General features: G+C 40.5%; 1 protein-coding gene across 1 annotated transcript in view; it reads left to right on the top strand.

Annotated features, from left to right (window-relative positions):
• Positions 1–8,841, top strand: part of Ddx4 (DEAD-box helicase 4) — a 57,783-nt gene extending 48,942 nt beyond the window's left edge. Inside the window, exons 16-21 of the mRNA XM_042690901.1 lie at positions 222–388; positions 2,717–2,862; positions 5,534–5,633; positions 7,050–7,320; positions 7,455–7,565; positions 8,337–8,841. Coding sequence (XP_042546835.1) covers positions 222–388; positions 2,717–2,862; positions 5,534–5,633; positions 7,050–7,320; positions 7,455–7,565; positions 8,337–8,423 — 882 coding nt within the window. The 3' untranslated portion in view covers positions 8,424–8,841. The remainder of the gene's footprint in view (positions 1–221; positions 389–2,716; positions 2,863–5,533; positions 5,634–7,049; positions 7,321–7,454; positions 7,566–8,336) is intronic.
• The last annotated feature ends 15,501 nt before the right edge of the window (positions 8,842–24,342 follow it).

Below are 24,342 nucleotides of genomic sequence, written 5' to 3'. Positions count from 1 at the left end.
ACTTATTTGGAAAATGATTTATACATTAGGAAAAATGGATTACAAAAGCTTTATAGTATTACCTAATATTTGTCTGATGAGCTTAATAATTTTTATTTTATGCATTGGCTTCTGGTTTTTGTCCCTAAGAAATTTTAATAGTTGAAATTGTGGGAAACATTTTAGTTTAAATATAAACTAGCATGTATCATCTGTTCTTACCCTTGAAAATAATCTCAAAGATTGGACTCAAACAAGTCAAGTATTTAGTTTTGGATGAGGCAGATCGCATGTTGGATATGGGCTTTGGACCAGAAATGAAGAAGCTGATTTCTTGCCCAGGAATGCCATCAAAAGAACAACGTCAAACCCTTTTGTTTAGTGCTACTTTTCCAGAAGAAATTCAGAGGTAAATATTTTTCTTCTTAAAATGGTTTTGTTATAATCAAATGAGAGTAATATGAATATTCTGTTTTCAGAAATTACCTTCTTTATATATTTTTAAACTGATGGGGGGGGCACACACACACATAAGTGTGTACATGCTGGTCCTGGGGCTTGAACTCGGGGCCTGGATGCTGACACTGAGCTTTTTTTGCTCAAGGCTAGCGTTCTACCTCTTGACCAACAGCTCCACTTCCAGCTTTTTTGATAGTTAATTGGAGATAAGAGTTTTGCAGACTTTACTGCCCAGACTGGCGTTGAACCACAATCCTCAGATATCAGCCTCTTGGGTAGCTTGGATTGCAGGAATGAGCCATCACTTCTTGGCAACCCTGATGAGTTTTTAAAAGGAAATTGTAGTCTTAAAAACTTTATCACAGGGGCTGGGAAGGTGGCTCAGTGGTAGAGCGCTTGCCTTGCATGCCTGAGGCCCTGAGTTCAATTCCTCAGAACCACATAAGCAAAAAGAAAAAAGCCAGAAGTGGCACTGTGGCTCAAGAGGTAGAGCGCTAGCCTTGAGCTTAAGAGCTGAGGGACAGTGCCCAGGCCCAGAGTTCAGGCCCACGACTGGACCCAAAAAAAACAACAACAAAACTTTATCACAGTTTTAATTATTTTGTACCAATTATTTTGTCTCAGTTTTTTTCTGGGAATGGCTTCTGAGTATGACACTTTTACCTTTGGCCTCTTTCTAAAGTGGGATGTTGTCATGAGTAATACTAGCTTCCTAGAATGAGTTTGGAAGTGTTTCTTCCCTTTCTATTTATATGGAATACTTTGAGGAGCATTGATATTAGTGCTTCCTCAAAAGTGTGGTAAAATTCAGCAGTGAATTCATCCAGTCTTTGTCCTTTGTTTTTGGAAAGCTGCTACTTCTTCAGTCCCATTGCTTGTTATAGATGGTGGTTCATATAGAATATAAGAGAATTACGAGATCATATTTGCTCATTTGTCATTTCTTCTAGATTTTACTGGCACATAGTTGTGCTTTAGATATGATATGTCCCTTAAGAGGTTTATTTATGTATTGAAAATTGGTCCCCAGAGATACTATTGAGAGATTTTGAAGGCACTAACTTCAAATCTGTGGTTGTTTTGGGGTCTTAGCTGTGCTTCTTTTGTCCAGTAGTGTTTTTTTTTGTTTTGTTTTGTTTTGGTACCAATCCTGGGCTTGAACTCAGAGCCTGGGCACTGTCCCTGAGCTTTTTTTTTTTTTTTTTGGTCCAGTAATGGGCCTGAACTCTGGGCCTGGGTGCTGTCCCTCAGCTCTTTAGCTCAAGGCTAGCACTCTACCACTTGAGCCACAGCGCCACTTCTGGCTTTTTTTTCCTGCTTATGTGATGCTGAGGAATTGAACCCAGGGCCTCATGCATGCAAGGCAAGCACTCTACCACTGAGCCACCCTCCCAGCCCTCCCTGAGCTTTTTTGATCAAGACAACACTCTACCACTTTAGCCACAGCTCCACTTCCAGCTTTTTTGTAGTTAATTGGAAATAAGAGTCTCAAGGATTCCCTTGCTAGATGGCTTTGAACCATGACCCTCAGATCTCAGACTCCTAAGATCAGAGCTTCCTGGTAAGCCATAGGTGCCCAGCAATGTATTTCTTTTTTTTTCTTTTGTTAAAGAAATTAGATATGTATATGCTTACAATTATATCATTTTGATAGATTGTTCCTTTTATTAGTTTTTCTCACGAATTTTGGTTTGAAATCTGCTTTTTCAAAGGAGTATAGCTACTCCTGCTTTCTTTCAGGTTCTATTTGCTTGGGATAGCAAGTCCATTTTTAAGTAAAATTTTATTCATTGCAATTAGTATTTTAATTCATAGTTTTTATTATATGTATATGTCTTTGAACAGACAGAATATAAGAAGAGTTGAGGAAGGGGGAAGTAGGGAAAAGATGGGGGAGAATGTTGAAAGCCTTGATGTTGATCAAGATACATTGTATTCATAAACTGCTTTATTAAGTGGTAAGTCCTTTGTACAGCTACTTAAAGATAATAAAAGAATAATAAAAAAAACCCTCTAAACAAGAAATTCAAATGTGAAAAAAATTGCTGAATCCATAATTTGACATGAGCTTCTTTGATAGTAATTACGTTTTACATAATCTTAACATATTTCCTAATCTTTGGAGACTGTACTTGAATGACATGTGACTGCCTTGTCTTATTGCTGTTATAACTGTTTGCTAATTAATAAGGAAATAATACTTGCAGGACATCATGAGCAGATATTATCAGCATGTTTGGAGTAAAGTAAGCTAAGAAGTAATCTTTTCTCTCTCAAGGTTGGCTGGGGAGTTTTTAAAGTCAAATTATTTGTTTGTTGCTGTTGGACAAGTGGGTGGAGCATGTAGAGATGTTCAACAAAGCATTCTTCAAGTTGGCCAGTACTCAAAAAGAGAAAAACTTGTTGAAATTCTACGAAACATAGGTATCTCATGTTACTTTTGTCATGTTTTGATTTTTAAAAAGGACCAACTTAAAAAAAAACTATTGGTTTGTATAGCTTTTAGTAGGTTTGTTGTTTCTTCTTCCTCTAAAGCTCTTCCTCTGTAAAGAACATATAATGCAGTTTTCTGAATAAATTATATAAAAATATAGTTACTTCTCAAAAAGGTTAAATAGGAGGCATTTGAGATTTAGTATAATTGTTAACAACAGCATATTTTTTGTTTGTGGAAACTAGAAAGACTTAGTTATACATGTTTCTGTCACTGTGTTACTCTATCACAAGTGAACACTTCAAGCTAGACATTGTAATACAGAATGAGGGAAGCTGAGACACAAGAATCATGACTCAAGATCAGCCTGGGCTACATAGTTTTGAAGCCAGCTTGAGCAAGTCCCTGTCTCAAAAATAAAAACCAACAAACTTTGTTTTTACAGTTCTAGTTCCCATTTCTTGCTTGCTAATAACACTTCCCGTATATATAGCTTGAAAGAATTTCAGAGCTAAGAGTTGAGATCTACCTTTTTCCATCATAATACCTATAAAAATACCTCCAAAATTATTTGTATTTTTAAAGAAAATAAAGCCTTTTTGTGTACTACTACTTCATTTTATACTGTAAATTTATCATGTGGTTGTTTTGATACTTCCTTGATAGCTCAGGCTAAGTCTACATAGGTTCCCCATCTTTTCTCACATTCACAATCCCTTCTTGAATTTGAAAACAGGAGACAGGAAATCAGTCTCAGTAATTAGCAAAAACAAAAATTGGGAAAGTGATTTAGAAAGCACATAAAGATTTCCAATATTTGTTTTTACTGTTTTATAAAAAAAATTACAGATGGGCATCACTGGCTCATACCTGAAATTCTAGCTACTCAGGAGACTCTGAGATCTGAGGATCATGGTTCAAAGCAGGCTGGGCAGGAAAGAGACTTTCATCTCCACTAAACTACCAGAAAAGCCACAAGTGGAGCTGTGGGCTCAAAGTGGTAGTACTGGCTTTGAGCACAAAAGCTCAAGGAGAGTGCACAGGCCCTGAGTTCAAGCCTCAGGACTGGCATGCATGTGCAAACACATACATGCATACAAACCCTTTCCTCCCACTTTTTTTTGTGGTACCGGAGTTTAACTTAGGGTCTTGATGTTTGCTGGCAGGTGCTCTACCACTTGATCTACACTTCTTGACTCTCTTTTGATAGAGTTTCACTATTACATTGCCTAGGCTGGTCTCTTAACTTCTGGTCTCCAGTGATCTTTCTGCCTCAGTCTTTCTGCCCAATGCTAGAATTAAGGCTGTATACCACCATACTTGGCCTTTTTATGTCCTTAGTTGATTTTAATTCACAATGAACAAAAAGGCTTTTAATCTCAATAAACAGAACAAAAATTTAGCATATGGAAAACACAATAAAGATGAGGGAAGAAATTAATAAAGACCTAAGAATCAGTGAAACGAAAAGTTGTTTCTTTACTCAAGTGCCATCTACTATAGTTAAAGTAAACTCTGGATCTAAAACATGATGATGATGATGATGATGACGACGACGACGACGACGACGACGACGACGACAATGACGACATTTTTATGATTTAACACAGAGTCTTTTTTAATTTGCCTTATTTTTGTATTCCCAAAAACCTAGAATAGTGTCAGATATCTACGAGGTGGCTTGCTTGTTGAATAAGTGAATGAATGAAGTGAGCTGATGGGGGTGGTAGAGATTGACTATGAACAGTGTTACATTATTGTCACTAAGGCTATGAATTATCTTTCTTTTCTAACACCTTGTTGTTGTTGTTGTTGTTCTGGTTCTGGGCCTTGAACACAGGGCCTCTGAACACTGACCCTGAGCTTCTTTTGCTCAAGGCTAGCATTTTCTGGCTTGAGCTACACTTCTACTTCTGGCTTTTTGGTGGTTAGTTGGAGACAATAGTCTCACAGATTTTCTTGCCAGGTCTGAAACGTGATCTTCAGATTTTAACCTCCTGAGTAGCCTTCTTATAGGCATGAGCCACCAGCACCTGGACTTCTCTAACATTTTTTATGGGGAAATTACCTATGTGGAAAAACCTTTGGGCCATGCTTGCTTTTCTACCACTTTACTACTTTAATCTATGAAGTAATAAATATTTCCTAATAGCTTCAGACATATAATGTGTGTGTTTGTATGTGTCTGTATAATTTTGGAAATGAAGGTTTGAATTAAAAGATAATGCTATAACTAGGTTATAGAGTTTACAGCTGTGAGTCATATGCCACTGTTACAAACATTTTGTTTGATCAAGGCAGAATGAAAGGTTGAATTATCATTAGAAGTTGGAAGGCTATTTTTAGAGAGAAATGAAGTGGGTAAAGAAAGACAAAGACAAGTTTGAAACTACCAATAGCAGGCAATTATTTACCTTTCCCTCAATATCTATGTTCTTAGTTGTACTGGGAGGAGAAAAGGCAATCCTTTAATCTCTCTACTAGAAAAATAGTCCTTGGCAGTTATCCTTGACATTCATTCAGGAAACATTTGTCTTCCTCCTGCCTCTCAGGACTCTCTCTGGGTGTTGATAGTGTAGTAGTGGATAAAACAAAGTTTTCTGTTCTAACATGCCTCCTTTTCCTAATTTTGTACTTTGAATAATTTTCATTGTTTCAAAGGTGATGAGAGAACTATGGTCTTTGTTGAAACTAAGAAAAAAGCAGATTTTATTGCAACCTTTCTTTGTCAAGAAAAAATATCAACTACAAGTATTCATGGGTGAGTAAATTAATATGATAACCTGTGTATATCACAGTATGAAAATCACAGAAGGAAAATGACTTCTGTTTGACATTTAAAAACTCTGTATGTGCGCGTGTGTGTGTGGGGGTCAGGTACCACTTGGGGTCAGTGACAGACTTGCATATATGACAGTAGGTCACATAAGGTTATGTATCACATAGTAATATAACTGTCTTAGTTTACAGAAGTACACTATGATGTTTGCACTGTGATGAAATAGGCTAATGGCACATTCCTTAGAACTTGTTTTCATCATTATGCATTACTTGACTGCTGTAATTTATATGATAAAATCCTAGGATTCAGAATTCTTTCAAAATCTGAACTTACTCTTTCCCTACTTGAACCAAAAAAACAACAGTGTAATACTCAGGAGGATTAAACAGTTTTTGTTTATTTTATTTTTAATTATTATAGGAACTAAGTGTTGGGGATTGGCAAGTTAAAGATGTACATTAGGTTCCTGATCATGAGGACTGGGAATACAAGATTTCACTTAAGGATTTTGGGTTTTACAAGTTTTTTATCTGCTGAATCTAACCTTTTGATGCTGGACTTAAAAACATTGGAGTAATTAAAAATGTTACATCAACACAATTTTATTGGTACTTTACAAGTAGATCTAAAATGTCTAAATGTGTACTATTTCGAATGTACATATTTTTTTGTCTGTCATGGGACTTGAACTCAAGACCTGGGCACTCCAGCACTGGACTCAACTTATGCTTTTAAGAACTGTTTTGAGAAAGTATTCCAATCAATTAATTGTATATATTTCGTTGAAATTAGAAGGCATAAAGACTATTAGTAAGTAGAATTTTAATTTTGTTATACTTAAGTTTATATTCTAGTTCAGTTAGCTGTTACCTCATCCACAAATGGATCATTATTCCAACTCAAAGTATTGTGAGAATACAGTATTGGCTTAGAAGTTATTTAACATACTAGTACTTAAATACAGTATTAAGTATCTAGGAATTTATCATATAAATTACAACAGTCAAGTAATGCTTAATGCTTAATATACTGTATTAAGTACCTAGTATATAGGACATTAATACTAAATTCTGTTACTTTACAAATTAAAATAAGTTGAGCTAGGCTCTGGTGGTTCTTGTGTGTAATCCTAGCTACTCAGAAGGCTGAGATCTAAGTTCAAAGCTAGCATGGGTGGGAGAGTCTGTTAGACTCTGATCTCCAATTAACTCCCCAAATACTGGAAGTTGAGCTTTGGTTTAAGTGGTAGAGTGCCAGCCTTGATTGAAAAAGCTAAGGGAAAGAGGGCCCATGCCCTGAGTTTAAACTCAGTTCCATCACAAAAAACTAAAATAAATTAAAAGTTTAATGTTTTTTCTTAAGAGTAGTCTTAATGGGAGTATCTTTTTTTTCAAGTGATCGAGAACAGAGAGAGAGAGAGCAAGCTCTTGGAGATTTTCGCTATGGAAAGTGTCCAGTTCTTGTTGCTACTTCGGTAGCTGCCAGAGGATTGGATATTGAGAATGTTCAACATGTTATCAATTTTGATCTTCCTTCTACCATTGATGAATATGTTCATCGAATTGGACGTACTGGGCGTTGTGGGAATACCGGCAGAGCAATTTCTTTTTTTGATCCTGAATCAGATAACCATTTAGCACAGCCTCTAGTCAAAGTACTGTCAGATGTAAGTTTTAATTTTTTGAGTTGAATGGGTAGTGTTCTTTCTTTGTTGTTGAGACATTTATACATATGCATAAAAAGTAAACATTTTCAATCTTTGAGACTGTGTCTTGTATTTGAACTTAATTTGTTTTTAAGGCTCAACAGGATGTTCCTGCATGGTTGGAGGAAATTGCCTTTAGTACATATGTTCCTGGCTTCAGTGGTAGTACAAGAGGAAATGTGTTTGCATCAGTCGATACTAGAAAGGTTAGTTGAAGTGAAAAATTTGTAACTTGGCTTCCAGTTCTTTGAAAATATTATGCTTGATATGGTGAAATAACTTCAGTAATGCATTGAAACCATTATTTTCATGTCTAGAAGAAAGCTACTTTGTAAAATTTTGTGTAAATATATTTTGAATTTTAAAGGTAAGGAATTTGAATTAGATTTTCATTTCAATTTCTAAATTTTCTGGTATTTTTAATATAATTTGAGATCTTCTGAAGTTTCTGTAGAGTTCTTTTAAGTTTAGAATTTTGGCCATATTACTAATACAAAATGTTCAAGTTAGGGGACTGGAAGGGTTTTTTTTGTCAGTTTTAAGGCAGTATACCTTTATATAGAAACAATAAACATACTAATTATTTATATGTTATTGAAGTATTAGTGTTTTTCTACTTTCCAAAACTAGGGATTGATAAAATATTTGTCTTAGTAACTTTGTGAAGTTTACATTTCCCATTTGATAAGAGTCTTTAAAAAATGAATCATATTCATTGAGAATGAAGGTCTTTTTTGAGGGTGAGGAGGAGTTACTGGGGTTTGAACTAAGAGACATGGTAAGCAGCTATATTCTACCACCGGAGTACATACCTTCAGCTAGAGAATAAAGGTATTTATATTTGGAACAGATAACATAGAAAGCTCAAGTCTCTGCTATTAGTCTGGGCAATGTAACTGTAACTTAAAAAACCTTCCTTTTCTTCCTTCCTTCCATCCTCCCTTCCTCCCTCCATTCCTTCCTTCCTTCCTTTCTAGAATTTCCAGGGCAAGAGCACTTTGAATACAGCCGGATTTTCTTCTTTGCAAGCTGCGAATCCAGTAGATAATGATTCATGGGATTAAAGCAAAAAACAAATGACCAAAAAATGCGTCAAGTATGGTTTTGATGGAGAGAAGAAAAGTTTTGATTTTTAAATTTTTAACAGAAGTGTGAAATCTGACATTATAACTCTTATCCTTCTGTTCTCCTACCCTTAAAAAAACTATGCAAACTAGTTATGCAAAATGCTAAAAGTTACAACGTTATTGTTACAGATACAGATGGTGTTAACTGAAAATATTAAAGCAATCTAAGTGTCTTACTTCTAGTATTCAGGTCACGTAGAAATGCTAAGTCTCAGTATAATACTAATTGCTCCTATAAACAACCAATAGGATATAATGTACTTGTGGTTACAAATTATTGGGCCTCATTTCTACTTGAACCTTTAAAGCAATTTTTTGTTATTACAATGTGATAACATGATTTTTGTAAACAGTAGAAGACTGAAGCCTTTCAAGGTGATTTTGATTTTAGATTTTCAGAAGTGTGCTGAAAATGGTTAAGTTTGCAAAATGATCTCTGTACTCAATGGCATAACATTGTTTGTTTTTATAATATATGACTTTCCTTGGAAATAAAAGATGAAACACATTTTCCCTAAGGTTCCAATGTCACTTTATTTTTCTCTGTTAAATTCACAATTCTCAACTCCTGATATTTTGAAATTTGTTTTATTGCATCTTGTGAAACCAGTATAGTGAACATAAAGTCTTACACATTACTGTGTAGTATACATTAACATACAGATGTGGTAATGAAAATTAGTCTAGAATCCAAACTCACTCATCAACTTCAAACAGCACTATTTACCCTTGACATGATTTTGATCCATATTTTAGTATTGATGAAGTGGAAAAAATCGTATTTTTTCATTCACCATTTGTATATCTTTGTTGGGTCTTCGTCCGTCCCACGAAAGACGGACGGGGTCCGAGGAAAGGTAAGTGCGGCGCTCGCCCGTTCCCTAGCCTCCCTCAGCCCAGGAGACAATCAGACACAGCGGGGAGCCAAATCCAGCAGGTAGAAAAACTCGTTTATTAACAGAGAGCAGCCCCTTTTAAAGACAACAAGGGTAGGTGGCATGGTAAGGGAGGAAGAGGAACCAATCACTGTCAAGGTCACACCCTATCATTCACCTGAGCCTTCACGGGCTGGTTAGGCGCTGATCAGAAGATCAATTGGGGTCTGCCCACTCAACCCCCTCCCAGAGCCATCTTGGCTGACCATGTGCTCTCCAGTAAATTAGGCTCTGCCCACTCAACCCCCTCCCAGCGCCATCTTTGCTGCCCATGTGCTCCACAGATTCCCCCTTTTATTTTTGTTTTAATGGCAGACCCACCTAGCACAGTAATAAACATCAGTCCCACCACAGTTAATGTCCGAAGCAGTTCAAGTAATTCCTGGGCACCTGGTGTCTTTTAAGTACGCCAGTTCCTTGTATGTGCCTTTAAGCTAGCACAGGAGTCAAGATGACCTTTGAGCTTTACTGTCAGCTCCCAATTGCTCCCAACATCATCTCCCCCCCCCCCCCCCCCCCCGTCTTTGCTTAAAGAAGCGAACCCGCCTGTCTTAGGTTGGGTGGATCGCCTTGTCTGCCTTACCCGTCATCGGGAACTTCTTCAGAGCGAAGCTGAAGGCCCTGTCTTAGGTTGGTCAGACTGACACCCCCTCTTACCCGTCTCTGGCTGCGATTCCTCTCGTGGGGGAAATTCATTCATTTGGAGCTTGATAACTGGCTGGCTAAGCTCATAAGAGTTTTGCAGTGCACGTATAATGCAAGGAAGGCATAGAAAAACCATCAGCAAAAGCATTCCCAGGCCAGGAAATGTCACTACTAGTCCTTTAACCTTAGTGAAGGATGGGATAGCAGTCTTTGCCACTTCAGAGTCCAGAGGTGGGGATTGTTCTAATCCAGCTATTTGCCTGTGGGGTTGGACAAAATCTAAACTGGAAGCATAACAAAAGGTGGTTGTTTAACAATAAGTATGGATTCAATGCTGCTATACAAGCAATTAGTAGAAGAACAATTAAAGCAGGTAACATTAAAATAATTAACTCCTACAAAAATATTAAACAGTCCATAGGGTGGTGATCAAAATGAAGGTCAGGCCACCAGCTCGAAGGGACAGCTTCTCTTGTGGTGCTCCTGACGATTTCTGCATTGCCAGCATTGATCACCGCCCAGGTCACCCGTTGAGGTTGAGGTTGATGCAGGTTCCGTAGGGCCGTTCACAGGATTCGGAGTCAGGACAGCCAACAGCTGGAGTGTCACCATCTGCAATTGTTAGAGAACACAAGAGCTTCTCAAGGGCTGGTTGCCCTTGGGGATGGTTAATAATTGTCTTTCTGGCTTTTGTCTTTGGTTAGCTTATTCTTGGGCATCCTCCTGTATAGAGGAAATGGGTAAAAACTTAAGGTTCCTGGCAGGGATCCAAATGGGAGCAGACTCCCCTATGGGGAAAACGCATCCAAATCCCCTGCCCATAGTAACTAGGGGGTCAGGTCCTCTCCATTGTTGTGTCAGGGGGTCCTTCCACCTGACTTTCACTTGGGGCTTAGGGTTTAGTTGTCCCCAGTGCTTCTGAAATCTGGATTCAGTTGCCCCTTTTGAAAAATTTAAGATGTTAATGGTAAACAAAGCTTTCTGTAACTGTACATGGGGGCTAATTCCCATTTTTTGTTTTAATAATTGCTCTTTAAGACATTGATGATTTCTTTCTATAATTGCTTGGCCTTGGGGATTATAGGGAATTCCTGTAGTATGATTAATATGCCATTTGTCAAAAAACTCTAACATTGCTTTGCTAACAAAACAGGGTCCATTATCGGTTTTAACTTGTGCTGGTAGACCCAAGGTAGCAAAGCATTGAAGAAAATGTGCTTGTGAATGTTTAGTTCTTTCTCCAGTATGTGCTGTGGCCCAGCATGCTCCTGAGTAGGTATCTATAGAGACAAAGATATATTTAAACTTACCAAAGGCCGGGAAATGGGTAACATCCGTTTGCCAGAGGACGTTGGGTTTAAGGCCTCTGGGATTTACCCCCGGGGGTTGTAACGGGGGTACTTTTAAGAAAGGCTGGCATGTTTTACAGGTATGTACTATCCTTTTGAGGTCCTTTACAGGAATCTGAGGAAATCTATGCTGAAGACCTCTCCAATTAATATGGGTTAAATCATGCAAACAGGTAGCCTCTTGTAATGTTAATGCTTGTGGGCCAGTAGCTAACTGGTCCGCCCACTTATTGCCTAGGGAGAAAAACTCAGGAAGATTTGAATGCCCTCTCAAATGCTGAATATGAATAGGGGCTCCCCGCCCTTCTAATAGGCCCTTAAGGGTAACCATAAGGGGGGAAATAGGGTTTTTATCCAGCTTAATATGTGCCTGGGGAATATGAGGGAGCAAGTTAATCATATATAGGCTATCAGCATACAAATTAAAGGGTTTTTGAATGTCCTGAAGAGCCATAATTACGGCCAGCATTTCCTTATATTGTGCTGACCCTTGACAAGGTTGAAATCTTTGTTGGCTCGGGGTCTTTTGTTGTTCCTCAAAGGCTGCATATGCAGAGCCCGCTTTACCTCCGTCAGTAAAAACATGGAGGGCGCCAGGAATAGGCGTAGGAGAAAATAGGGATGGTATTTTGAGGGGAAGTCGCCATAACATGACAGTCCATTTGGATGGCCCATAATGGCAGTCAGTTTGGCCTAGAAACCCCTCCAAGGAGAGAGCAAGACGAGCATTGGCTCGAGTGAGCCACTCAACGTCTGCCATCCGAAAAGGAAAAACAATGGAGTGAGGGTCGAGGCCATAATGCCTTTGGGCTTGAGTCCTTTCCTTCACAATAGCATCTGCAAGTTGGTCTGCTTGAGAGTACACCCGAGGTGTGCCCCCCAGGGGAGTGTGAACCCACTCTAATGGCTCCCCATTTTGAGTTAAAACTGCAGATATTAATGTGACCCCTGCAAACAACCAAAGGGAAATGGGCTCACTAATAGAATACCTCTTTAGGGAAACTTCATCCAGGGCTTTTTGGAACTGCAAAAATATTGCCCTATGGCTATCTGTAATTGTAATAACTTCTTGTGGCGTCCTGTCTTTTAGCAGGGCAAATAAGGGCACAAGACTATCTTTAGGGACAGAAACCCATGGCAACAGCCAATTGATTTCCCCTAAAAGACTCTGAAGTTGGGTTAAGGTTAGAGAGGCTGGAATATCCAGCAAAGGCTTAAGGGGGCTGGCCTGAGTCAAGGTAAGGTGGGTCCCGAGCACCTTAAAAGGAGCTACCTTTTGAATTTTATTAAGGGCTATGGTAAAACCCCCCTTTTTTAGTATGTCGAGGACCTGGGCCAGAAGGCCCTCCAGGCAGCTTGGGTCTCGGTGCCCCAGAATTATATCATCCATGTAGGCATAGGCAAGGGAGGTATCTGAACCCAGCACAGGTCCTAAAAGTGTAGCCAAGTATTGTTGGCAGAAGGCCGGGCTATTGGCCATACCCTGTGGCAGCACTGTCCATTCAAACCTCCGATCAGGCTGGGAAAAATTAAGAGAAGGTATAGAGAAAGCAAACTTCTCGCAGTCATCTGGATGCAGAGGGATAGAAAAAAAAACAATCTTTAATATCAATCACAACCAAAGTATATTCTGAAGGTATAGCAGGAGTCCAGGGCATGCCTCTTAGGGGCGTTCCAACTAGCTCCATCCTTTCATTTACCTTCCGCAGATCTTGGAGCATCCGCCAAGCCCCAGAGGCTTTTTGAATAACAAATACGGGTGTGTTCCAAGGACTTATAGAAGGGCGGATATGCCCCAGGCTTATCTGTTCCTCCACCAGAAGGTGGACAAGTTTAGGTTTGGTCAATGGCCACTGCTCCACCCAGATTGGGCTTCCTGGCTTCCACCTAATGGGAGGTACTTGGGGGGCAGTGGCCTTTAGGATTGGGGGTGCACCCGAGTGGGTCCCCTATGTTCTTCTCTGTAATTATGAAAGTTAAAAAAATCCCCTTCCTTAACTCCCTCTAGATCCTGTTTAAGCCTTTGTGCTTCTTCCCCATCCAAGATATCATCATATGATGCTCGATGGTCTGTAGTGACCACGGCATCCATTTGTCTTAGCATATCTTGCCCTAGTAAATTGGCAGTGAGGTTCTTTGCCACTAAAGGGCATATCTTTCCTTGTTCTCCATCTGGGCTAGTCCATGTCATAAGGGCAACCGTTTCTTTGGTCTGGGAGTTGCCCCCTACCCCCAATATTGGGGGCCGAGGTGCAAGCTTCCAGTCCAAGCGCACTTCCTCCTCCCTGAGTATGGTTTGGTCTGCCCCAGTGTCAATTAAGCAGTGAAACCTCTTTCCGCCTATGAGAATCATTTTAGGGCGGAGTCTGTCCACCAGGGGGATGGTCCAATGGGCCTGGGTCGCCCTGCCACAAGGCTGCCTGGGCCTCACAGCAGAGGGGGTTCCTCCTTGAGTTAAAGGGGCTAGAGGATGCCCCTCCCCAAGTTTAAAGACTTCCCATCTAAATCAAATTTGTATCCCTCCCTGCCCCTGGGGTAGGGTATAGGGGGTGGTTTGCCCACGGGCCAGTTGGCAGGGGATTGTCGTAAACAATCCCTCTTAAAGTGCCCTTCCTGCCCCCATTTAAAACAAGTCCCTCTCCCCGATGGCCTTGGGGTTCCTTGGCCCTGGGCTGCCAGCGCCTGAGTAATGGCCTCAGTCATTGTAGATGTCTGAGCCTGTAAAGCTAAAGCTAGTGATTGGGACTGATGCTGTTGCGTTCCCACATCCTGTGAGGCCACCACCCATCTGCTCAGGGAATTCTCTCTCAATCCTGCGCAGGCCATGCGGTGGTCTGCATTCCCTTCCCAGACCAGCAGCTTTACAAACTGATCTCGGAGGTTCCCTGTCGGCAGCTTGAGGTGAACACTCTGTTGGACTCGGTCTATGAAATCAGGTCGAGGCTCACCCAGTTTTTGTCTCACTTCTGCCATGGGGGACTCAGTAGGCCCATCATCTAGTTTGTACCAAGCGGCAAGTCCTGCCTGCCTCACCTGGTCACGGTACGGGCCAGGTATTGCGGCCTGTTGGATGCCGGTGGAGTACCCTTCCCCCTTCCCTGCTAGCATGGCATAAGTAATAGGTTTTGCTGGTTGAGCCTGCCGGTTACTCTCCGCTTGCACGCTGCATTCCTCCTTAAAGAAAGCACACCATTTAATAAACTGAGAACTAGTGGTCTGGGCCCAGGGAGAGTTTGGGCCATCCTCCGCCACCGCCTTGCGGAGCTCTTTAAGATCCTTAGCTTCCCATGGATACCATTCCAAGGGCCTGTTAGCCCCTGATGCCACATTGACCGGATACGCTTGGGGAAGCGAATCCTGTGGCCGAGAGTCTGGGCTCTTGGGTGGCCCTTCCTTTCCAGAGCTCTTGGGTGGCCCTTCCTTTCCAGAGGAGGTCTCCGAGTAGGTTACTTCCTCAGCCCTTGGTCCCTCCATGTGGTAGGGGTCTGGGCTTTGCAAGTCCCTCTCGCAGGTCTCGTAGGGCGCCATACCTCCCGTCCAATCAGGGGAATAGGGAGGGGGCCTAGGACCGTCCGGGGCACCTGAGTAGCTGCCTCCGCCCCTGCATGCACAGATAGTGCGTTCCCGGTTGAATTTGACCTTTTACTTTTCCTTTTTACTTCCCAAGTCCTCCTGTACTCCTTCTAGGCCTAATGTTGCCTCCTCCTCCTTCTTCTGTGATATAGCATTACCCATATTTAGGGTTTCACTTACCCCGAGAGACCGCTTAGCCTCGGCCGGTATCTTTTCCTTTTGTGCCCCACGTTGGGCGCCAGATGTTGGGTCTTCGTCCGTCCCACGAAAGACGGACGGGGTCCGAGGAAAGGTAAGTGCGGCGCTCGCCCGTTCCCTAGCCTCCCTCAGCCCAGGAGACAATCAGACACAGCGGGGAGCCAAATCCAGCAGGTAGAAAAACTCGTTTATTAACAGAGAGCAGCCCCTTTTAAAGACAACAAGGGTAGGTGGCATGGTAAGGGAGGAAGAGGAACCAATCACTGTCAAGGTCACACCCTATCATTCACCTGAGCCTTCACGGGCTGGTTAGGCGCTGATCAGAAGATCAATTGGGGTCTGCCCACTCAACCCCCTCCCAGAGCCATCTTGGCTGACCATGTGCTCTCCAGTAAATTAGGCTCTGCCCACTCAACCCCCTCCCAGCGCCATCTTTGCTGCCCATGTGCTCCACATATCTTGAATGTAGGTGCCTAAAGTGTAAGAAATCTTAATGTAAAGGAATGAATTCAAATGTTAAAACATAAGACAAAATATAAATATTATTGAGATAAAAATGGTCAGTTTTGAGTATTTAGATTGTTTGTTAAAATAATCTCGTGACATGTCAGATTCCAGTGGCTAAGATCTGAGGATCACCATTCAAAACCAGCCTGAGCAGAAAGCCCATAAAATTCATACCTCCAAATAACCACAAAAAAGCTGGAAGTAGAGCTGTAGTTAGGTGTACTAGCTTAGCCTTGAATAAAATAGCTCAGGGACAAAAAAGCTCAGAAACAGCAGCCCAGCTACTGAGTTCAAGCCCCAGGACTGGCGTGCACACACACGCATGCACGCACACATATCCACCTCTTAATACATATCTTGTTAAAAGAATTTAGTGAGGCATATATGAAAAAGGGAAGGATAGGGCAGGGAAGGTGGCTCAAGTGGTAGAGTGCTAGCCTTAAGCTGAAGAGCCCAGGCCCAGAGTTCAGACTCCACGACCAACAAAAAAAAAAAAAAAAAAAAAGGAAGGATATTTAACAGATAGCATTGGGGTATCTGATTACTACCCTACCTTATATTAAAAATCCATGTGAACTTTAAAAGAACGAGAGTGCAAGGTAGAGTTAAAAATCTTTGGGATTGGGGATTTAGCTCAGTGGCCTGGCAAGTAGAAGGCCCTGAATTTGGTTATCAGCTCTGGAAAAAGAAAAAAATCTTTGAAGACAAAGTCTGATGTTAAAACCTCCAATAACAAAAGTCAAAGGATTACTTATTTATATAAAAAGAATAAAAAGTGGATTAGAAAAAATATTACTTGTGACCAGAGATGATTATCACTGTGTAATTTATCTTATGTTTTTATTTAAGTTGCTGTAGAAGGGGTTATCAGTTTAGAAGTACAACATACCTTTGGGTGATGTTACCTGTTGCATCATTTTCTCTCACCCAGTGTAGTTCTTTACATAGGATATGAAGGAATATTCACAGAATAGGAATACTCATAGAAAAATATTCAAAGAACATAGACAATTCAATTCAAACAGTTGAACTAATGAAAATCTTGAAAATATTTCATATTGCAAGCTTATTCCTGGGAAAGACTGAAAACTCAGGGTTAGCCAGGCAGGCAGGCCGCCAGCACACAATAGCCAGTGTTTACATTTTAACCATTTAAATATTGGTCACTGGGTAGCTCAGTTAATAGTCTTGATTATCTTAACTGTTTTCTTAATTTTATGACCTCTATTTGTGTCTGCAGGGAGAATTATTCTAATATATAGGGCCAAGTGGATATTGATTTAAAAAATTCCACACACCAATTTTCTTTAAATATGGCTCGTAATCTAAGCAATTTGTTTACTATGTATATATACTGTCCCCCTTTTTTTTTTTTACATCTAGGCTTAAACTTTCCATAAGAGATCATATTAGTCTTGTTCTATATTGATTAATATAGTCTTATTTTATATTGATTGATGATTAATGGTCCTTTATCTATTTAACTTATTTTTGCTAGTCCTGAGACTTGAACTCAGGGCCTGGGTGCTGTCCCTGAGCCTCTTTGTTCTCAGGCTAGCACTCTACCACTTGAGACACAGTGTTACTTCTGGCTTTTTCTGAGTACTTTATTGGGGATAAGAGTCTCATAGACTTTTCTGCCCTGGGCTGGCTTCAAACCAAGATCCTCAGATCTCAGCCTCTTGAGTAGCTAGGACTACAGGTGTGAGCCACCTGGTGCCCAGCTGATTAATGGTCCTTTAAATCCTAGGAAGTATTTACTGTGCTTTGAATAGTTATCTTTATAGGGAGGATGTTCAGAGTGCTTTTGCATTATTTCTTAGGTAATTATCACCAAATTTTTTTCTGTTCTTTTTAGAATGTCTAGCCAGAACTACTGAATTAATCTTCTACATCATATCTTTGTAAAAAAATCATTGTTTTTGCTTGTCATTACGTTCTGGTAGAATTTTTCAGCTTTTTCCTTTGTTTTTTTTTTTTTTTTTGGTGAATTTTAATATCCAAGAGCTTTTTCTTTGTCTTAAATTTTAATTTTATTGTAAAAAAAAGGTAATGTACAGAGGGATTACAGCTAGATATGTAATTGCTGAATATTGTTACCCCCTCCCTCATTTTCTCCCACTTCCCCCCCCCACACACCCCACCAAATTGTTCCCCCCCCACCAAATTGTAAAGTTCATTTCCAACATAGTGTCTTGTAATTATGGTTGTTACATTAGTCCACCCTTTGTCCTTTGCCTCACTATTTTGTTGCTCCCCTTCCTTCTCCCAAATCAGATAAATGTATATACAAGACACAGGGTACCAAAATCACAAACAGTGAAAATGGGTGACGAACCAAAGGAAAAAAATATGAAAGAAAAAAGAAATAACTTCATTCAGTACATTAAAAACAACAACAAAGAAAACCTCTTGTTACTAAACTTGTAGTTCATTTTGATTAGCATATTGTGATCCTCTGCTAGGACTATTCTAGACATATACTAATTATTACAAATGAGGGAAACCATGGTGCCTATGTGTCTTTGGGTCTGGCTTCACTTAATGTGATTTTTTTCCCCAAGGCTTTCCATTTCCTTATGAATGGGGCAATATAATTTTTTCTGATCTTGATTCGTTCATCTATTGAGGGGCATCTGGGTTGGCTCCATATCTTAGCTATGGTAAGTAATGCTGCAGTGAACATAGTTGTGCTGGTAACTTTAGTGTGGCCTTGTTTGTATTCATCTGGATAAATGCCCAGAAGTGGGATTGCTGGATCATAGCGGGTAGCTCTTTGTTTAATCTTTTGAGGAACCTCCATACTGCTTTTCAGAGTGGTTGAACCAGTTTACATTCCTTCCAACAGTGTAGTAGCATGCCCTTTTGGCCACATGCCTACCTGCACTTACCTCTATTGTTTCCTTGATAATGGCCATTCTAACTGGGGTGAGGTGGAATCTCAATGTGGTTTTGATGTGCATTTTTTTATGGCCAGAGATATTTGACATTTCTTCATGTTCCTCTCCATAGAAGTTATCCAAGAAACTGGGTGCCGGTGGCTCATACCTGTAATCCTAGCTACTCAGGAAGCTGAGATCTGAGGATCACGGTTCAAAGCCAGCCTGGGCAGGAAAGTCCTTGAGACTCTTATCTCCAGTAAACCACTAGAAAACCAGAAGTGGCACTGTGGCTCAAGTGGTAGAGCACTTGCCTTGAGCTGAAGAGACAGGGACAGCGCCCAGGTCCAGAGTTCAAGCCCCATGACCGACTGGAAAAAAAAAAAGCTTTCGCTATGTGTTTTTTCAGATGTTAGTTTGAACTTTCTGCTTTATTAGTACTTGTTACTTCTTTGAATTTATCAAAGGAATCAGTGTTTTACACTTCACATTTGTTTTTCCTCTTGAAATATTAAGCTTGGCTTGAAATATTAAGCTTCCATCATTTTGTAAGTTTGTATGAGTATTTACTAGAACTCAAGGCTTTTAACTAGTTCAGTAATGTCTCATTTTTATACCTCCTTTATATTTGAGTGTACTATCTTCTCATATTTCTATGTTAAAAGCCCTCTCAAGAGTATGTGACTGATAAGAGGTTAATTTTCCTTCCTTGAATCCTTTCATTTTAATGGGAGTCATTGAGTGGCCTTAAACCCAGGTTTATAGCTCCAAAACTGTGGAGTGGCCGCCACCAGCTGTACTTGTGAGGGCCTTGTGAGGGGGGAAGAGTAATGATGATATAAAGGAAATAAAAGGGAGAGGTGGTCTGACTTCACACAGGGAGAAAAACTCTACCCTGCCCTGGGATCTTAGGAGGAAGTGGAAGTAGAAATGTTGTACAGAAGAGTGGTATGACAGTTTATTATAGACTCTCCCTTTGTAGCATGCTTGAGTTAAATCTCTAATTGGTCCTCTGATTTGGAGAAAGGCAATTTTTCATTGCAGTCACCACCCCCAACTCTTGCTGGTAGGGGTGAACCTCCTTCTAGGCCAACATGTTACTTACTAAACTACATTACCAGGCCCACCTTCATAAAAGATTGAAAAAAAATGGGAACCCTGTCTAGGCTTTTGAAACATCTTGCAAAGGTTTTATTAAAACTTCAGCAATTTTTCAGAAGTTGTTTATGCTCAGTCCGACTTTAGGGCCCCCTAGTGTGCCAAACCACAATCACAGAACCTCCTTTGTTTAAACACACGCACACACGCGCGCACACACACACACACAAGCTACTGACTCGCCAATTCCAAGTCTGTAGCTGTGAGTTGGGCCAGGAATGAACCTTCCTTTGGCAGGCAGCAGTCTTCAAGTGAGGACACTGGAGCTGCGGGTCCTTGAGAAGCTGATTTTGCTGACATTTCAAGCTTGCAGAGGTGGTGATGAGAGACTATGGTGCTCTGACAGGTTGGTCATTCTGCAATCATCCACCTGTTAGAGACTTTCTGGGGCAGAATGGGGAACCTGGGGGACTGAGCTGAGCAGCAGCAGAAGAGTCCTGGCAGCTAGGAGGACTTGGGGCTGGCTGCATCCAGGTGAGCTTACTTGGTAGGTGAGTGCAGCTGGTCTGACTCCAGGGGGGTTTAGCTCTCTTTTTAGAATTGCAATTTCTCCTTTTTAGGTCACATATAGATTCAAGTTTTATGTAAAAATTCAGGGCTTTTATAAACCAGATCAAGACCTCTGCTCTACAGAGAGTTGCCATAAGGAATGCTATGCTAAGTATAGATGGAGAACAGGGTAAGTGTATAGGAGCACTGGTGCTGAATCTAGACATTGAAGTGAACAAATGAGATTTGTCTGAGTTGGTGGTAGTGACTGGTAAACTTAGTCCTTAATCAAGGTCATTATTTTGCTATAATGTAGGGGGGTCAAATGCTCAAAGCAGGACATGTTAATTTTCTCTGGGGATTCCTTCAGATTGTTATCTCCATCAATGTTTTCTGTGGAATTCTTTTTCACTACTTGGACAAAGCAAAAAATGTTTTCTTCCTCTCTGAACCTCTAGGAATTTATTCAAAAGTCCTGCATAGGGACTGGGTTTATCTAATTTCCATATGGGAGAATTTTCATCAGAAACTATACATTTAAAAATAATTTAGAGAACTGTTATATTTTGGAGAAGCACCTGTAAGTAAGGTAGGTCTGATGCTCCATGTTACACTGACCAGTTGAAGTCGCTACACATTGGTGTTATTTGCTAGTTTATGAAGTGAGCAGCTTTAGGCCTCTCTGTGTTTTAAAAAAACACAATAGCTGGATTTTTCTCATATTTCCCACCTAATGGGATCATACAATCATGTAGTAACATAAAACTGTGTGTGTGTGTGTGTGTGTGTGTGTGTGTGTGTGTGTGTGTGTGTGTGTGTGTGTGTGTGTGTGTGTGTGTGTGTGTGTGTGTGTGTGTGTGTGTACTGGGGCTTGAACTAAGGACCTCAATTTCTCATTTAGCTTTTTCACTCAAGGCTGGCTTTCTACCACTTGAGTCACACCTCTATTTCTTGTTTTTGCTGGTTAATCTGAGTTAAGAGTCTTACGGACTTGTCTGCCTAGGCTGGCTTTGAACCTGATCCTCAGAGATCGCAGCCTCCTGAATAGGATTACAGATGTGAGCACCTGGTGCTTGGCTTCATATAAAACTTTTGAGAGGCAAACCTTACAGGGTATCATAGTTGAATGATGGCTCACTTATACTAATGCTCAGGTCTTATTTTGTATTTTATTAGCTGCTTTGTCAATATTAGCTAGATATTCTTGAAAAACAATGATCATGTTTCCAAATGTATTGTTTGAATATTATAAAATGAAGTTTGCCCTTGGCTCATCTTGTGGTATGATTGATGGTTTGTTAATTGACCATTTTGGCATCTTATTGTTTCTACAGTCTTTGGGTGTTCTACCACTGGAGATTTGTTCGTGATAATCCAGAGATGCTAATCAGCTCAGGATACTCCCAGATGTGTTCTTGCCAATTAAATGTTGCAATGCAAGTTCTGATAGTTTCATCTTAACATGTTCTTCAGCTGAGATACTTTATTAGATTAGCAGTTGTCAGAAAACTTCAATTTCCAATAGTTGTGACATAGTTTGCTATGTCACAAAATGAACACTATCATTTGGAGTAGAATATAGAATGTATGTGTCCAGATAAGTATTTCTAAAGAATATGGAAACTAGGGCTGGGAAGGTGGCTCAGTGGTAGAGTGCTTGCCTTGCATGCATGAGGCCCTGGGTTCGATTCCTCAGCACCACATAAGCAGAAAAAGCCAGAAGTGGCGCTGTGGCTTAAGTGGTAGAGCATTAGCCTTGAGCTGAAGAGCTGAGGGACAGCGCCCAGGCCCAGAGTTCAGGCCCCACGACCAGACCTGCCCCCCCCCAAAGTACTCTATTCCTGAGAGATAGAGGGTGAGGCAAGGTGGTAGAGTAGAAGCTTCCTTTGTAGGAGTCTGAATGAGGTAAAAGGAAGACTAAAAAACAGGAATGATAAAGTATAGAAAGGAGGTGAAGGAAGTCTATACCTCCAACCCTAGGACCTCCCCTCCCCCACCTGCCTGTAGTATAGGGAAGTTGAAGCCAAAACCACAAGGTAAGCCAGGTGACTTTAGTGACAAAAGACAGTTAGCTGTAGAGTTCTTGTGTTTTAAGTCCAGTATGAGGTGTTTTTTTATGTGGTAATGATCCTTCTGCGTGGCAGGCCAGGATTGGAAAAGAAGCTCATTTTGTCATTATGCTTATCAAGGAGTTGCTGTAGCTTGGTGCTGTCCTGAAATGGAGACTATTATATCTGGGGTACTCTGGAGAACTGAAAACAAACTCAGCTCAGGGAACCAGAGACACCCTTCCACGGTGTCTGGAAGACAAAAGGTAGTTTTGAAGAAGGAAAAGGTCAGATATGAACTGAGAAGCTGAGAGAAGCTGAGATTAAAACAAAAAATAGCCAACAAAGAAAAGCCTAGAACCAAGGGACTCACTGCTGAATTTTACCATACCTTTTTAGAATCAGCATGAATACTGCTCCAAGTATCCCACAAAATACAAATGGAAGCAATTATTTCTGAAGTCATTATTTGAAGCTAGTATTACTGTCACAAACTAAAGGCCAAAACAAAAATGTAAGCCCATTTCCTTGATGAAAAATTCCTCAACAAAATACTGGCAAATGAAATTTAGCAACACATTAAATAAAAATCATACATAATGATTAGATTAGGGGACTAGCCTGATCAACAACTATTAGAAGAAGAAAAACAAATCAGCAATTTCTACTAGGTTCAGCTGGCTGCTGTGTGCAGATTGCTGAACTCTGGTCAAGGATGCTTTAAAATCTTCCCTTTGTGCACTGGGAACTGCTACTAGCTACTAAATGTTTTGTATTCTGTTTGGACTAGGAAGACACCCTATCCCTCGGCTTCACACACACACACACACACACACACACACACACAATTGTACTGAGGTCCAAGGGTCATTAGCACTACTAAATCCTGACAAATTTTTCGATCACTGTCCATTTCTTATTGCTGAAATAGATGTGGTTTCCTCAGCACTGTGGTCACTGCCTGCTGTGACCTGAATGGGGCAAAGAACCATTGTCAAATTGGGGAGCTCCTGTTCCCCAGATCTGACCACCCTAGGTATACCCCATTGCCATCCCACAAATCTAATGTTTGGGACTAGGTAGGGGAAGTGTTTTTCCTCTTCCCTATCTTTCAAGGCATTCTATTTACACTTCCTAGTGTGCCTCTTTAATTAATCTGGGATTTTCTCAAAGGTTGGGAAAATTGATTTCAAGTAGATATTTCCAATCAGTGTATATTCAGAGTAAAAGAAATAACAAAAGTCCTAACTTCTTGCTTATAAATGGAAAGAAGGGAAAAATGAGAGAGTAAGATTATCTCAAAATTATTTGGACATGGGGCTGGGAAGGTGGCTCAGTGGTAGAGCGCTTGCCTTGCATGCATGAGGCCCTGGGTTCGATTCCTCAGCACCACATAAGCAAAAAGAAAAAAGCCAGAAGTGGCGCTGTGGCTCAAGTGGTAGAGTGCTATCCTTGAGCTGAAAAGCTGAGGGATAGCACCCAGGCCCAGAGTTCAGATCCCACAACCGGACCCCAAAAAAAAATTATTTGGACAAAGTACCAAGAGAAAAACCTCTTAGATATCATTTAAGCATTCTTATTTTACCAAGTTATTAAGATTCTCTCCCTTTTGATATTTTTATTTTCCTTGGCTACAGAATTTTTTAAATACATTTTTATTGTAAAAATAGTGTACAGAGGGGTTACAGCTAAATGAGTAAGGTAATGAGTACATTTCCTATTGAGCACTGTTACCTCCTCCTTTGTTTTTCCCCCACCATCCCTCCCTCCCCACCTCTCAATACTCCCTCCCCCCCACAAGTTGTAAAGTTGGTTTTCAACATAGTGTTTTATGCATCTCATTGGGTCAACCTGTAACCTTATTTAAGTATTTTGCTTTTTCCCTTCCCCTCCTCAAATTAAAAAAATGTATAAGATGCAGGGCACCGGAATCAAATACAAAGAAAGCAGAGATTATACCATGGGGAAGAACATACAAAAGAAACAAAAAAAATCACATTGTACATTATAAGTATGTTAAAAACAATAGCAAGAAAGAAAAAAACCACTTGTGTCCTTGTCTTAAGGTTCATTTC

Source organism: Dipodomys spectabilis, unplaced genomic scaffold, assembly GCF_019054845.1.
Source record: "Dipodomys spectabilis isolate Male_0828 unplaced genomic scaffold, ASM1905484v1 ptg000140l, whole genome shotgun sequence".
Classification (NCBI taxonomy): domain Eukaryota; kingdom Metazoa; phylum Chordata; class Mammalia; order Rodentia; family Heteromyidae; genus Dipodomys; species Dipodomys spectabilis.
This window is presented reverse-complemented; position numbering and strand designations above follow the sequence as displayed.